Source organism: Hemiscyllium ocellatum, chromosome 21, assembly GCF_020745735.1.
Source record: "Hemiscyllium ocellatum isolate sHemOce1 chromosome 21, sHemOce1.pat.X.cur, whole genome shotgun sequence".
Lineage (NCBI taxonomy): Eukaryota > Metazoa > Chordata > Chondrichthyes > Orectolobiformes > Hemiscylliidae > Hemiscyllium > Hemiscyllium ocellatum.
Genome location: NC_083421.1, coordinates 63145407 through 63160132, shown reverse-complemented (window position 1 = coordinate 63160132; position 14726 = coordinate 63145407). Strand labels below are relative to the sequence as shown.

Genomic DNA, 14726 nt, shown 5'->3' with positions numbered 1-14726 from the left:
TTATGTTTCAGTTATACAGGGCATTGGTGAGATCACATCTGTGAACAGTATTGGTCTTCTTACTTATGGACAGAGGTGAATGCATTGGGAAGCAGTTCAGAAGAGGTCTGTGGGACTAATACCTGCAATAGGTGACTGTCTTATGAGGAAAGACTGGACAGGCCAAGGCTTGTATCTGCTGGAGGTTAGAAGGTTAAAAATAGAAAAATGCAAGGTTCTGAAGAATCCGGATGTGGAGAGGATGTTTCACCTTGTGGGAGAGCTGGGTCATAGTTTAAAAATAAGGGGTCACCCCCTGTTTAAGAATACTTTGTTCTCACAGAGAGGTCATAAGTCTTTGGAACAGTTCTTCAAACGTTGTGGGATAGACTCTTCATCATTAAAGGCAGAGGTGGATAGATTCTTGAGAAGCAAGGAGGTGAAAGGTTATGAGAGGATAGGAGGGAATGTGGAGTCATCAGATCAGGCAGAATCTCATTTGGATGGTGAAGCAGATTGGAGGGGGGCCGAATGGCCTCCTCCTGTTCTGGGCTCATGTTTGTATGTTTGAGTTTTATTGCAACTTTGATGATTTTCAAGTCATGTACCTTTTATCTTACACAAATAAATCACATTTTTGGCCAAGTATACACATATAAAACAGATACTGAGAAATACACTGAAGAACAGATGGAATTTGTTACCACACAGTAGTTGAGGGAAATGGCCTCAACGTGTTTAGGGGGAAATACAACAGTAAACACACAAGAGTAAATGGGATAAAAGATTATGTCGATAGTGATATATGCTGTATCTGTTCTGGAATTCCAGGAAAAGGTTCCCTTCAGATTTTCATTTTAATCACTTTGTTGTGTGTAACCCTCCTTCTGAACACACATTTGCAAAACCCAGGTTCTGCTGGAATTACCTGCCTCCACCTTCTACTGAGCAGACCGTGATTTGAATGGAACTGATTTGAATACAGTGCCCTGGTTTAACTGCTCCACATTCCAATCTTTAACATAGTGTGAAAAAATCAACACAGTTTTAATCTCTGCAATAACTTTCCTTTCCTTCATAACAGAGGAAGCAATGGCAGGGAGAGAGCAGACGTGGACAGACTTTAACAAAAAAGCATGCATTTCCTTAACGCCTTTCACAACCCCAGAACATAAATGTATAGCTCCAACATAGAGTGAGCACAGGCATGATAGGCCGAATGGTCTTTTTTTTTGGTAGCAATTTCTAAATTCTCTCACTCTCCCCCCACATTATGAATCACATTGTGGTTCAGACTGGTCACACCAGCTCCTACAGTTGAAAATGCGTTGCTGGTTAAAGCACAGCAGGTCAGGCAGCATCCAAGGAATAGGAAATTCGATGTTTCGGGCATAAGCCCTTCATCAGGACGTCGAATTTCCTATTCCTTGGATGCTGCCTGACCTGCTGTGCTTTAACCAGCAACGCATTTTCAACTGTGATCTCCAGCATCTGCAGACCTCATTTTTTACCCAGCTCCTACACCTGACCAGCTCCACAACCCTTTGAAATTGCCACACTCTTCAAATTCTGCCCTCCGTCTGCTGCTCCTTTTACTCCCCCTTTATTTGGACTCTCTCTATTTCCTCACACAACGTTAGCATTTCTGACTGGGACAACATTGAGTGCCCATCCTTAATTGCTCATGAGAGATGGTGGTGAGCTGCAGTTTGTGTGTGATGAGTCCATCTCTTGTCGACTTCCTAACCGTTAGATCTGAATGGCTTGCCCACATAGATGCCAGAAAACTCCTGAATCTCACATCTCATGGCCCACATCTCTTGCCACAAGAGAAGGTGGGTGTGTGATGGAATCAGAAGGGAATGCACAAACCTCCAAGTATGGTCGTGCACACAGGAACTTAAGAAATAGGAGCAGGAGTAAATTATTTCAACCCTTGGAACTCTCTCTACCATTCAATTGAGATGAGGAGAAATGTCTTCACCCAGGAACGGGGGAGCCATGTTTTTACCCAGAGACGGGGGCAGCCATGTTTTTACCCAGAGACGGGGGGGAGCCATGTTTTTACCCAGAAAGGGGGCAGCCATGTCTTTACCCAGAGAGGGGGCAGCCATGTCTTTACCCAGAGAGAGGGGAGCCATGTCTTTACCCAGAGAGGGGGGAGCCGTATCATTACCCAGAGATGGGGAGCCATGTTTTTATCCAGAGAGGGGGGGAGCCATGTCTTTACCCAGAGACGGGGGCAGCCATGTTTTTACCCAGAGACGGGTGAACCATGTCTTTATCCAGAGACGGGGGCAGCCATGTTTTTACCCGGAGACAGGGGGAGCCATGTCTTTACCCACAGAGGGGGGCAGCCATGTCTTTACCCAGAGATGGTTGGAGCCATGTCTTTACCCAGAGAGGGGGAGAGCCATGTCTTTATCCAGAGACGGGGGAACCATGTTTTTACCCAGAGACGGGGGAACCATGTCTTTACCCAGAGACGGGGGAACCATGTTTTTACCCAGAGAGGGGGAGCCATGTCTTTACCCAGAGACGGGGGGGGAGTCCATGTCTTTACCCAGAGAGGGGGGGAGCCTGTGGAATTCTCTCCCATAGAAAGTGGTTGAGTCCAAAACATTGAATGTTTTCAGGAAGGAGTTAGATCCAGGTCTAAGGGCTAAAAGGAACAAAGGCTGTGGTGGAGAAAGCCGGAAGAGAGAACTGAATAGATGATCAGTCATGATCCTATTGAACAATAGCGCAAGTTCAAAGGGCCGAATGGCCTACTTCTGCTGCTATTTTTTATGTTTCTACAAGATTGTAGCTGAACCACTGGCTCACTGTCATTTCCGCTGCTAGCCCTGTGTTTTTAACAAGTAGGTCTCCGTCTGAAACATTCCCAGTGACTGAACTTCCACAGCTCTCTGATGCAGAGAGAGAATGAATGAACTAGAAGGGGTTTCAATCTCTGAATTTTTAAAACTCAAGGTCTGTAAATGGTTGGGAATTTAATAATCTCAAACTCACCACAAATTATCTATGGACTGTGAAGCAAAATGTAGATTGTAATAAGGTTCTCAGTTTTATCCTGAAAATTAAGGAGCCCCATATTTTGCAACGTGCTGTATTTCCCATCATTATGGAATCTTTTAATGTACCAGCAGACGTAGGCGATTCAGCCCATCGAGTCTGCTCTGTCATTCAGTGAGATCATAGCTGATTCTGGTCAGCCTCAGCTTCACTTTCCTGCCTCACCCCCACAACTCTCAATTCCCTTTCTGATTAAAATGCAGTTGATCTCATCCTTGAATATTTTGAATGACCCAGCCTCACCAGCCCTCTGCAGTAAAGAATTCCACTGATTACAACAGGATCTTGACCAGGTGGGCCAATGGGCAGAGAAGTGGCAGATGGAGTTTAATTCAGATAAATGCGAGGTGCTGCATTTTGGGAAAGCAAATTTTAGCAGGACTTATACACTTATTGATAAGGTCCTAGGGAGTATTGCTGAACAAAGAGACCTTGGAATGCAGGTTCATAGCTCCTTGAAAGTGGAGTTGCAGGAAGAGAGGATAGTGAAGGTGGCGTTTGGTATGCTTTCCTTTATTGGTCAGAGTATTGAGTACAGGAGTTGGGAGGTCATGTTGCGGCTGTACATGACATTGGTTAGGCCACTGTTGGAATATTGCGTGCAATTCTGGTCTCCTTCCTATCAGAAAGATGTTGTGAAACTTGAAAGGGTTCTAAAAAGATTTACAAGGATGTTGCCAGGGTTGGAGGATTTGAACTACAGGGAGAGGCTGAACAAGCTGGGGCTGTTTTCCCTGGAGCGTTGGAGTCTGAGGGGTGACTTTATAGAGGTTTACAAAATTATGAGGGGCATGGATAGAATAAATAGACAAAGTCTTTTCAATGGGGTTGGGGAGTCCAGAACTAGAGGGCATAGGTTTAGGGTGAGAGAGGAAAGATATAAAAGAGACCCAAGGGGCAACCTTTTCACACAGAGGGTGGTACGTTAATGGAATGAGCTGCCAGAGGAAGTGGTGGAGGCTGGTACAATTGCAACATTTAACAGGCATTTGGATGGGTATATGAATAGGAAGGGTTTGGAGGGATATGGGCTGGGTACTGGCAGGTGGGACTAGATTGGGTTGGGATATCTGGTCAGCATGGACAGGTTGGACCGAAGGATCTGTTTCCATGCTATACGTAGGTAAAAACAATGACTGCAGATGCTGGAAACCGGAGTTTAGATCAGAGTGGTGCTGGAAAAGCACAGCAGGTCAGGCAGCAGCCGAGGAGCAGGAAAATCAATGTTTCAGGCAAAAGCCCTTCATCAGGAATACAGGCAGAGTGCCTGAGGGGTGGAGAGATTTATCTCTCCACCCTTCAGGCACTCTGTCTGTACTCCTGATGAAGGGCTTTTGCCTGAAACGTCGATTTTCCTGCTCCTCGGATGCTCCATGCTGTACATCTCTATGACTCTATGATTCACTCCCCTGTTGCTGAGGAAATTCCTCCTCATTCCTGGCTTCAATGTGTGACCCCCCCCCCCACCTCATTCTGAGATGATACCCTCTGGTCCTAGGTGCTCCCACAACCTCTCCACACCTCCCCCTGTCAAGGCCCCTCAGGATCTTGTATGTCTCACTAAGGTTTCATCTTAACTCTGAGTACAGGCCTGACCCCTACCCGATCTCTCCAGCTACGTCTGCAGTATTTCATTTGAATGATAGTCTGCAACTATATCACGAATTACGATGCCTTGTTTTATTTGGTTAATAAGCACACAACACCAGGTTTTAGTCCAACAGCTTTAATTGGAAGCACACTAGCTTTCGGAGCGACTCTCCTTCATCAGGTGATAGTGGAGGGCTTGATCATAACACAGAATTTATAGCAAACATTTGCAGTGTGATGTAACTGAAATTATAAATTCTGTGTTATGATCGAGCCCTCCACAATCACCTGATGAAGGAGCATCGCTCCGAAAGCTAGTGTGCTTCCAATTAAACCTGTTAGACTAGAACCTGGTGTTGTGTGATTTTTTAACTTTGTACACCCCAGTCCAACATCGGCATCTCCAAATTATGACTTGTTTTATTTGAAGCAACATCACAGTTTGACACCTGCTGTTGGGATGAGTTTTCAATTTACTCATTATCAACCTTTTCATCTTCACTCTCTCCTTCCCCATCCCTGATCCTGGGTGAACCAGTTACCTCTGGAGATCTGCATGGCCTGAATGTTTATGCGACACTTCCCAGCCCAGGTTCATGCAAATCATTTCTCTAGCCCATTAGCAGCCACTGCAGTTGGGAGCTAAGGGTTTTCGATCTTTAGTGCTGTGAAAGCTGTAGCTGCTGATGGCAGAAAGATAATGCCCTTCTGTGTTTACTGTTAGCAACCCAAGCTGCGACTCCTGTCCCTTAAGCCAACTCCACCCCATCCAAAAAAAATTAATAATAATCAGCGCAAAGTTTACACATAAATATTTCCACGTTGAATGAGAATATTTCTTTTTTCTTGTCTGTTTTTCTCCTCACCTGAAAGTATTGTCTTCAGGCAGGTCCCCACAATCACTTGGCAAAGAGTCAGCTGGGTTGATTCAATGTATGTTTTAATCCATGATCTACATCTGCCCCCTCCCGAGGTAATCAAAAAGTGGTCAGAATCTTTGCAATCCCATTGGATAACTCTTCACTGACATCCAGAGGCTTCACCTCGGGAACAGGAGTAGGCCATTCAGCCCCTCCAGCCTGCTCCTCCACTCTTCAATGAGATCATGGCTGATCTGTGGCCTAACTCCATCTACCTGCCTTTGGCTCAAATCCTTTAAAATTTTACTCATGGGGGATATCTAGAATGAGGGGGGCACTGTTTCAAAAGAAGGCATCACCCGATCAACTCTAGCTACCCAATTAATTCTTCTTCAAAACCCTAAAATCCTCAACTAAATTAATTTAGGGTTGCCAACACTCCAGGATTGGCCAGGAGTCTCCAGGGATTGAAGATCCCAGACTAATGCTCAGGGAACACGGGTTTGACTCCCTCCATGGCAATTGGTGGAAGTACAATTCAATTAATAAATCTGGAAATTGAGATTTAGCTGAACGACAGCCATTGTCAATTGTTGTGAAAACCCATCAATGTTCTTTACAAAAGGAAATCTGCCACTTTTATTTGGTCTGGTTGACATGTGACTCCAGACACCCACAGCAATACGGTTAATGGCTAACTCTTTGAGATGGACTCGAGAGCCATTCAGTTCAAAGGACAATTAAAGGTGGGTAACTATAGCTGGCCTGTGATACCCACATCTCATGAGAGGACAGAGGACAGACCAGTTTCCAGGATATTGTGTGGAGAGAAACCAGAGGAGTGTAAAAAAAATTGATTTTTTGCCATTTTCTCTTTCCCAGACAGAAACACAGAAGATAGGAACAGGAGTAAGCCATTCAATCCCTCAAGCCTTCCTCACCATACAATTTGATCATGGCTGATTATTGAGTTCAGTGCCATAATCCTGCCCACTATCCTTGATCCCTTTAGACCAGAGTTATATTGACTTCCTTCTTGAAAATATAAATATAATATACACAGGCTATTTGACTGTCGATGTGGAGTTTGCACATTCTCCCCGTGTCTGCGTGGGTTTCCTTCGGGGCTCCGGTTTCCTCCCACAATCCAAAGATGTGCAGGTTAGGTGAATTGGCCATGCTAAATTGCCCATAGTGTTAGGTGCATTAGTCAGGGGTAATTATAGAGTTGGGGAATGGGTCTGGCTGGGTTGCTCTTTGGTGTGGACTTGTTGGGCCAAAGGGTAGGGCATCTAATCTAATCTAATCTAAATATTGCGAAGGGACCCAAAAGGCTGATTGGCTGACAGTTTGACACCACCCAAGTGGGTCATAAAGTTTTATGTTTTCCCATTGGTGGAGGAAGGCCATGTATTAGCTGACCAATGGCTGGAGGGTGAGAGCAAGTCATGTGATGAACCCTCCAGGAGAAGATTTCACCACAGATGGCAACCCTTTCTCAACCGGAACTGACTAATGTGCCATCTCCTCGTCATTAAAATATGGAATCATGGGAACATCCTGAGTGAAACTGTGCTGCACTCATTCACTGCCACCCAAGGTGCGATGGAGACAGAGCTCTGGTTAGGGTCAAACCGGGGATATGTACGGTTATGGCAAACCTTCCTCATTGCATTCCAGCCTCCACTTCCACCAGCCTTTTAGATTGACCGTGTCATCGATCAAGAGGTAAAGGACGTAGAGATATGCCAAAGAAGAATGCTGGAAAGTCAAAGAGAAACAGAAAGTGGAAGAAGGTGAGAGAAGAGCAATAGGGGAGACAGCTGCCTGGTGGTATTATTGCCAGTCTATTAATCCAGAAACTCACTTCATATCCTGGGTCCAGGGTTCAAATCCCACTGCAGCAGATGGTAAAATTGGAATTCAATTAAGAAAAGAATCTGGAATTAAGGACCTAATGCTAACCATTGCTAATTATTGGGGAAAAACCCATCTGGTTCACTAATGTCCTTCAGAAAACTGTCGTCCTTACCCGGACTGGTCTACGTGTGCCTCCAGCAATGTGATGGACTCTTAATTGTTAATTGGGGGCTGAGTAATAGCCCATGAGTGAATTGAGAGAAAGGAAAGAGAGAAATATGGATTGAACAAGGGATGGGTTAAAGGTGAAGTGGGAGCTGGAGTCTTGAGGAGATAATGATATCATACTGGATTGATGAATTTTCCCTCCATTATTACACACTCATCGACAGCTACAGGGGACAATGCACCTCACATTATGCATGTCCCAAAGGATACTCACCAACAGGAGGCGATGGTGCTGGCTCCAGTTTGAGAAACACTTCATCATCGGTGGGACGAACCTGATGGTAAGTCTTCTTTATCTTCACCAGAAATGATCGTGGCATTGTGACAGCCCTCTGGAGAAAGATTTTGGAAAATAAAGCATCGTAATTTGAAAACAGCTAAAAACAAGATGTGGACAGCCGTTTGGCCCATCGTTTATTCATTCTAACCCCACACTAAATCAAAAATCTCATTTTCCACACTTTTACTGTGCAGCCCCGCCATCGACTCTATGTGAGAACCAATTCCAAATATTGACCAATGAGGGTGCAGAGGAGATATAAAACCATAAAATATAAGGAGCAGCAGTAGACCATTCAGCCCATCGAGTCTGTTCCACCATTCAATGGGATCATGGCTGATCTGATCATCCCCAACTCCACTTTCCTGCCTTTTTCCCATAACCCTTGATCCCCCTTCCTGATTAAAAATCAGTCTCAGCCTTGAATATACTGAATGACCTCACCCTGACAGTAAAGGATTCCACAGATTCACCACTCCAGGAGAAGAAATTTTTCCTCATCTCTTGCATTAACTGTGCCACCCCGTATTCTGAGATGATGCTCCTAGACTCCCACACATTGAAACAACTGCTCCATATCACCCCTGTTCAACAAAGTCACATCTCATTCTTATAAACTCCATCAAGTACATACCCAACCTCCTCACCCTCCCCTCGTCAGACAGTCCGTCCATCCCTGGGATCAGCCGAGTGTATCTTCTCTGGACTGCCCCACAATGCCAGTCCATCTTTCCTTAGATAAGGGACCCAATCCTGTTCACAGTATTCCAGCTGGGCTCTGATTAGTGTCTTGTATAGTTTTAATAAAACCTCCCTGTTTTTATACTCCATTTCCTTTGAAATAAAATCCAACATACCGTTTACCCTCCCTATTACCCACTGAATATGGCTGCTAGCATTTTGTGATTTATGGATAGGACTCCCAAAATAATCAGTTCTGTCACTTTCTGCAGTCTTTCTCCAATTAAATAATCTTCACCTCCTCTATTCTTTCTGCCAAGTTGCCTAATATCATGTTTTCCCATATTACATTCCATCTGTTGAGTTTTGCCCACACCTTTAACTTGTCTCTATCCCTCTGCAAACTCCTTGTGCCATCTTCACCACTAGCCTTCCCAATTATTTTCATAACATTTCCAAACTTGGCTATTTACTTTCCGGGGTCCCAGCACTGATCCCTGTGGCATTCCACTAGTTATATGTTGCCATCCTCAAAAAATGTCCCCCTTATCTTAACTCTGATTGCTTTGTCAATCCTTTATCTGTACAAATATACCACCCCAACACTGTGGGCTCTCGCCAAATGTGAGATACCTTATCAAACTCCTTCTGAAAATCCAAATATATTACGTCCATTGCTTAACCTTTATCTATCCTGCTTGTTTCTTCCATAAAGAACTGTAATAAATTTGTCAAGAATGAATTCCTGTTTATAAAGCCACACGGACTCTTCTTGATTATATTACGTATTTCTATAGGTACAGGAATTCCATCCTATGTCATAAATCTGGCATCTTGCCAAGCTATGCTAATTGTCTGATACTTACCTATTTTTTTTCATGTCATATATTTCTTTCTCTCTAGTTGAATGGTGTGAAAGGGAGAGGGAAGGGGTTCAAATGACCAGAGACAGTAATGGATTTTAAGCAGATCCCAGAAGATCCCTGGAATGTTCAAGTTAAGTTAAAAAATATTTATTTATTGATGTGGGCATCACTGATGGAGCATTTATTATTCACTCCTGGAGAATGATTTGGAGATGCCGGTGTTGAACTGGGGTGTACAAACTTAAAAATCACACAACATCAGGTTATAGTCCAACAGCTTTAATTGGAAGCACTAGCCTTCAGAGCGACGCTCCTTCGTCAGGTGATAGTTGAGAGCTCGATCCTATCACTGTATTAAAGGCTTAACCGACAATCAACTTTTCAATGTATAATTTCAGTAACATCACACTGTAAATTTTTGCTATAAATTCTGTGTTACGATCGAACCCTCCACAATCACCTGATGAAGGAGCGTCGCTCCGAAAGCTAGTGTGCTTCCAATTAAACCTGTTAGACTATAACCTGGTGTTGTGTGATTTTTAACTCCTGGAGAAGGTGGTGGTAAACTTTATCAAATGTTTATTTTCCATATGAATTGTAACAATTCGAATCACACCAAATTCAGCACTTGTATCATTTCAACAAGTTGGAGTTAAAACAGAAAAGTAGGAATGTTTTGCTACATTTGTACAGGGATGGTCAGATCCCTTCTGGAGGTCTGTGGACAGCTTTGATCTCCTTACTTGAGAAAGTATTTAATTATTTGAAAACCAGTTCAGTTCAGAGAAGTTTTGTTGTGCTGAATCCTTGGGGTAGGTGGGTGGAGTTATCATATGAGGAAGGTCATATGTTGGAGTTCAGAAAAAATGAGAAGTGATTTTACTGGGACATAGACAATCCTGAGGGGACTTGAGAGGATGGACACCGAAACAGTGTTTCTGTTCTCGTGGGAGAGACTAGAACTGGGCGACACAGTTTTAAAACAAGGGCTCTCTCATTTAAAACAGAGAGGAGGAGAACAAAGAGCCGAGAGTCTTTGGAACCGTCTGCCCCAGACGGCAGAAAGAGGCAATCGTTCCACATCTCTCATGCCCTACTCCAACTTGTTCAATGATCAGCTTCCCCTCTGTGCCAATCTCCTGCTCTCTCCCCATACCCTTGCACATTATTTTTATCTAAACAAACACCCAGTGCAGTGGAGGCAGGGTCCTGAGTCTCTTAATGACAGAGGTTAATGGATTATTGATTAATGAGTGAGTCAATGGTTATTGAGGTAGGCAAGGAAGTAGTCTTGACATTACAATCCTTTGAAGCATGATCTTCCTGACTAGCTTGCTCAATGGGCTGAATGGCCTACTCCTCCGAATTTGTAGATTATTATGTCTGATAAAAAGATTCCACTTCCAAGCCTCCAACACTCTCAATGAGATTAACATGGTTTTTATGAGGATGGCAACCCTTTAACAAACTATTTTTAGGAACAAAGCAAGTGGCCGTATTAGTTCCTTTAAACTCAGACCAGGACTGGGACAGACGGGAACTGAGGGAGACTTGGATAGGGACAGACTGAGATTAGAGAGAGGCTGGGATTGGAACAGACTGGAGAGGGACTAGGATAAGGGAGACTGGAATTGAGGGAGACTGCGTTTAGGGCAGATAGATCGAGGAAGACTGGGATTAAGGAAAATGAATTGGGACATAGTGAGATTAGTTAGAGCTGGTATTGGGTCAGAGACTGGGAATGGAACAGAGACCAGGAATGGAGTCGATGCCGGATTTGGACAGACTGGGGTTGGGAGAGACTGGATTTTGGAGAGACATTGGATTTGGAGAGAGATGCCGATTAGGAGAGAAACAGATTGGAGAGGAGACTGGGATTGAGAAAGAGATTGGGATTGGAGCCTGCGGTTGGAACTAGGAATTAGACAAGGTTTAGAGTGATGGTTTGGGAGAGAGAGGGATTAGGAAATAGGCATTGGGAGAGAGATTGGCATTGGGAGAGAAGATTTAGAGAGAGGGATTGGGAAAGAGGGTTTGGAAGAGAGAGGGATCGGGAAAAGAGATTGGGATTGGGAGGGAGAGGGATCGGGGAGAGAGATTGGGATTGGGAGGGGGGATTGGGTGAGAGAGATTGGGATTGGGAGACAAGGTTTAGAGAGGGATTGGGAGAGAGGGTTTGGAAGAGAGAGGGATCGGGAAAAGAGATTGGGATTGGGAGGGAGAGGGATGGGGGAGAGAGATTGGGTTTGGGAGGGGGGATTGGGAGAGAGGGATTGGAAAAGAGAGCTGGGAATTGGGAGAGAGAGGGATGGGGGAGAGAGATTGGAATTGGGAGAGAGTGGAGACAGGGATTGGGAGAGAGGGTTTGGGAGAGAGAGAGCTGGGAATTGGGAGAGAGAGGGATTGGGGAGAGAGATTGGGATTGGGAGGGAGAGGAGATTGGGATTGGGAGAGAGTGGGTTTGTAGTTTTCTGGGACTGAAACCGGATTCGCTGGCACGGACGGAGTGATCAGGATCAGGATGAGGATTAAGGATTCGCTCCTCTCGGGACCTGGGACCAGGATGAAGTTCCTGTCCCGCTCACAGAAAATAAACACAAACCCCAGAGCAATCGGCAGACGGTTCACTCTCACCTGGCTCCCTCTCTCCGGCAGATTCCCAGATTCCCAGCTGCTCCGGGCTGGGATGGAGTCTCCAATAGCCTCCGCCTTCAGCAGCCGCCAGCCGCGATCCTGGAGCGGCGCAACTTCTCCGCTAAATCCGCCGCTAAATCCGCCGGTCTCCGCGCTCCCCGCTCTGCCGCGTCTCTCTCTCTCTCTCTCTCTGTGTCTCTGTGTCTGTCTGGGGGGGGGGGGGGGGGGTGTAACCCGCCCTGATTTTTCAATCTGATAATGACATTCCCCCGCACACCCACAAATCTGTTTTTGGGGAGGATTCACTGGCCAATAGGGAACAGGACAACTTCATACTGTTTCAACCCAGAGAGAGACAGAGACAGAGAGAGTGACAGAGACAGAGACTGGGTCAGAGAGAGAGTGACAGAGACAGAGACTGGGTCAGAGAGAGAGTGACAGAGACAGAGACTGGGTGAGAGAGAGAGTGACAGAGAGACACGGACTGGGTCAGAGAGAGAGTAACAGAGAGAGATTGAGACACAGAGACAGAGACAGTGACAGAGAGTGGGTGAGAGAGAGAGTGACAGAGAGACACAGAGACAGGGACTGGGTCAGAGAGAGAGTGACAGAGAGAGACTGAGACACAGAGACAGTGACAGAGAGAGTGAGAGAGACACAGAGAAAGTGACAGAGACTGGGTCAGAGAGAGAGAGACACAGAGACATAGAGACAGTGACAGAGAGTGGGTGAGAGAGGGAGAGTGACAGAGAGAGACAGAGACTGAGAGATAGTGACAGAGACTGGGTGAGAGAGAGAGAGTGACAGAGAGAGACAGAGACTGAGACACAGAGACAGTGACAGAGACTGGGTGAGAGAGAGAGTGACAGAGAGAGACAGAGACTGAGACACAGAGACAGTGACAGAGACTGGGTGAGAGAAAGCGAGAGAGTGATAGAAAGAGACAGGGTGAGACAGAGAGAGACAGAAAGAGAATGAGAGAGAGCGATTGAGAGAAACAGAGTTGGACAGGAAGATGGAAATAGAAAGAGAGACATGAGGACACAGTGACAGTGAGTGAGGGACCGAATGAGACACACACACAGGGAGACACAGAAAGACACATACACACAGCGAGAGACAGAGAGAGAGATACACACAGGGAGACACAGAAAGACACATACACACAGCAAGAGACAGAGAGAGAGATACACACAGGGAGACACAGAAAGACACATACACACAGCGAGAGACAGAGAGAGAGATACACACAGGGAGACACAGAAAGACACATACACACAGCGAGAGACAGAGAGAGAGATACACACAGGGAGACACAGAAAGACACATACACACAGCGAGAGACAGAGAGAGAGATACACACAGGGAGACACAGAAAGACACATACACACAGCGAGAGACAGAGAGAGAGATACACACAGGGAGACACAGAAAGACACATACACACAGCGAGAGACAGAGAGAGAGATACACACAGGGAGACACAGAAAGACACATACACACAGCGAGAGACAGAGAGAGAGATATACACACAGGGAGACGCAGAAAAACACATATAGACAGGAAGACAGAGAGAAACACACAGGGTGACAGAGAGAGAGACACACATACACATAGGGAGACATATAGAGAGACAGACACACAAGGAGACAGACAGAGAGATACACATGGGGAAACACAGAGAGACACATACACATAGGGAGACAGAGAGAGGGAGAAATACACAGGGAGGGACAGAGAGAGCGAGACATACATACAGGGAGACACAGAGAGAGACAGATACACACATAAAGGTACAGAGAGGGACACAGATATATAGAGAGAAATACACACAGAGACTCACATAGTGACAGGGAGACAGTGACAAAGAGTCTTATGGAGAGAGAGGGGCACAGTGTGACACAGAGAGTAACACAGATACACATAGGGCGACATGTAGGGGGAGAGAGACGCATAGGGAGAGAGAGGGACACAGACATGCGAAGGGAGAGACATAAAAGGAACTGAATAAGACAGAAATCTGCACAGGAATAGAGGGATAGATACACATGGACAGGCAGAGAAATGTACACAGAGACATAGACTGAGACACTGGGGAGCAGAACCAGAACACATCTGCTGTGACACACAGACACACACACAGACACAGACACACACACACACACACCCACACACAGACACACAGGCATGTGCACACACATGTACACAAGACACACAGACACAGATACACACACAGTAGAAACGCAGAGGTATATATATTAAATGACAGATTCCAGTGGGCATTCTCATACAAAGCAATACTTTGTTATAAATCACACAACACCAGGTTATAGACCAACAGCTTTATTTGGAAGCATTAGCTTTCAGAGCGCTGCTCCTTCATCAGGTCGGTGTGAAGCAGTACTGTAAGACATGGAATTTATAGCAAAAGATCACAGTGTCATACAACTGAAACAATACATTGAACAAACCTAGGTTGCTGTTAAGCCAACTTTGTGATTTTTAACTTTGTTAACCCCAATCCAACACCGGCACCTCTGTATCCAAGGAATACATGGCAGACCCACAAATATCATGGGGAGTACCAATCACATTTTGTTTTTGAAATAACACCTTGGTGTCTAACACTCCTGGTAGTCACCCAGGTCAGGATATTTGATTGGAGACTGCAGC

At 45.3% G+C, this 14726-nt stretch overlaps 1 protein-coding gene across 1 annotated transcript in view; it reads right to left on the bottom strand.

Moving 5' to 3' along the window:
- Nucleotides 1–13193, bottom strand: part of gfi1b (growth factor independent 1B transcription repressor) — a 30546-nt gene extending 17353 nt beyond the window's left edge. Inside the window, exons 1-2 of the mRNA XM_060841615.1 lie at nucleotides 12054–13193; nucleotides 7807–7924 (exon numbers count right to left, since the gene is read on the bottom strand). Coding sequence (XP_060697598.1) covers nucleotides 7807–7912 — 106 coding nt within the window. The 5' untranslated portion in view covers nucleotides 7913–7924; nucleotides 12054–13193. The remainder of the gene's footprint in view (nucleotides 1–7806; nucleotides 7925–12053) is intronic.
- Nucleotides 13194–14726: the final 1533 nt, after the last annotated feature.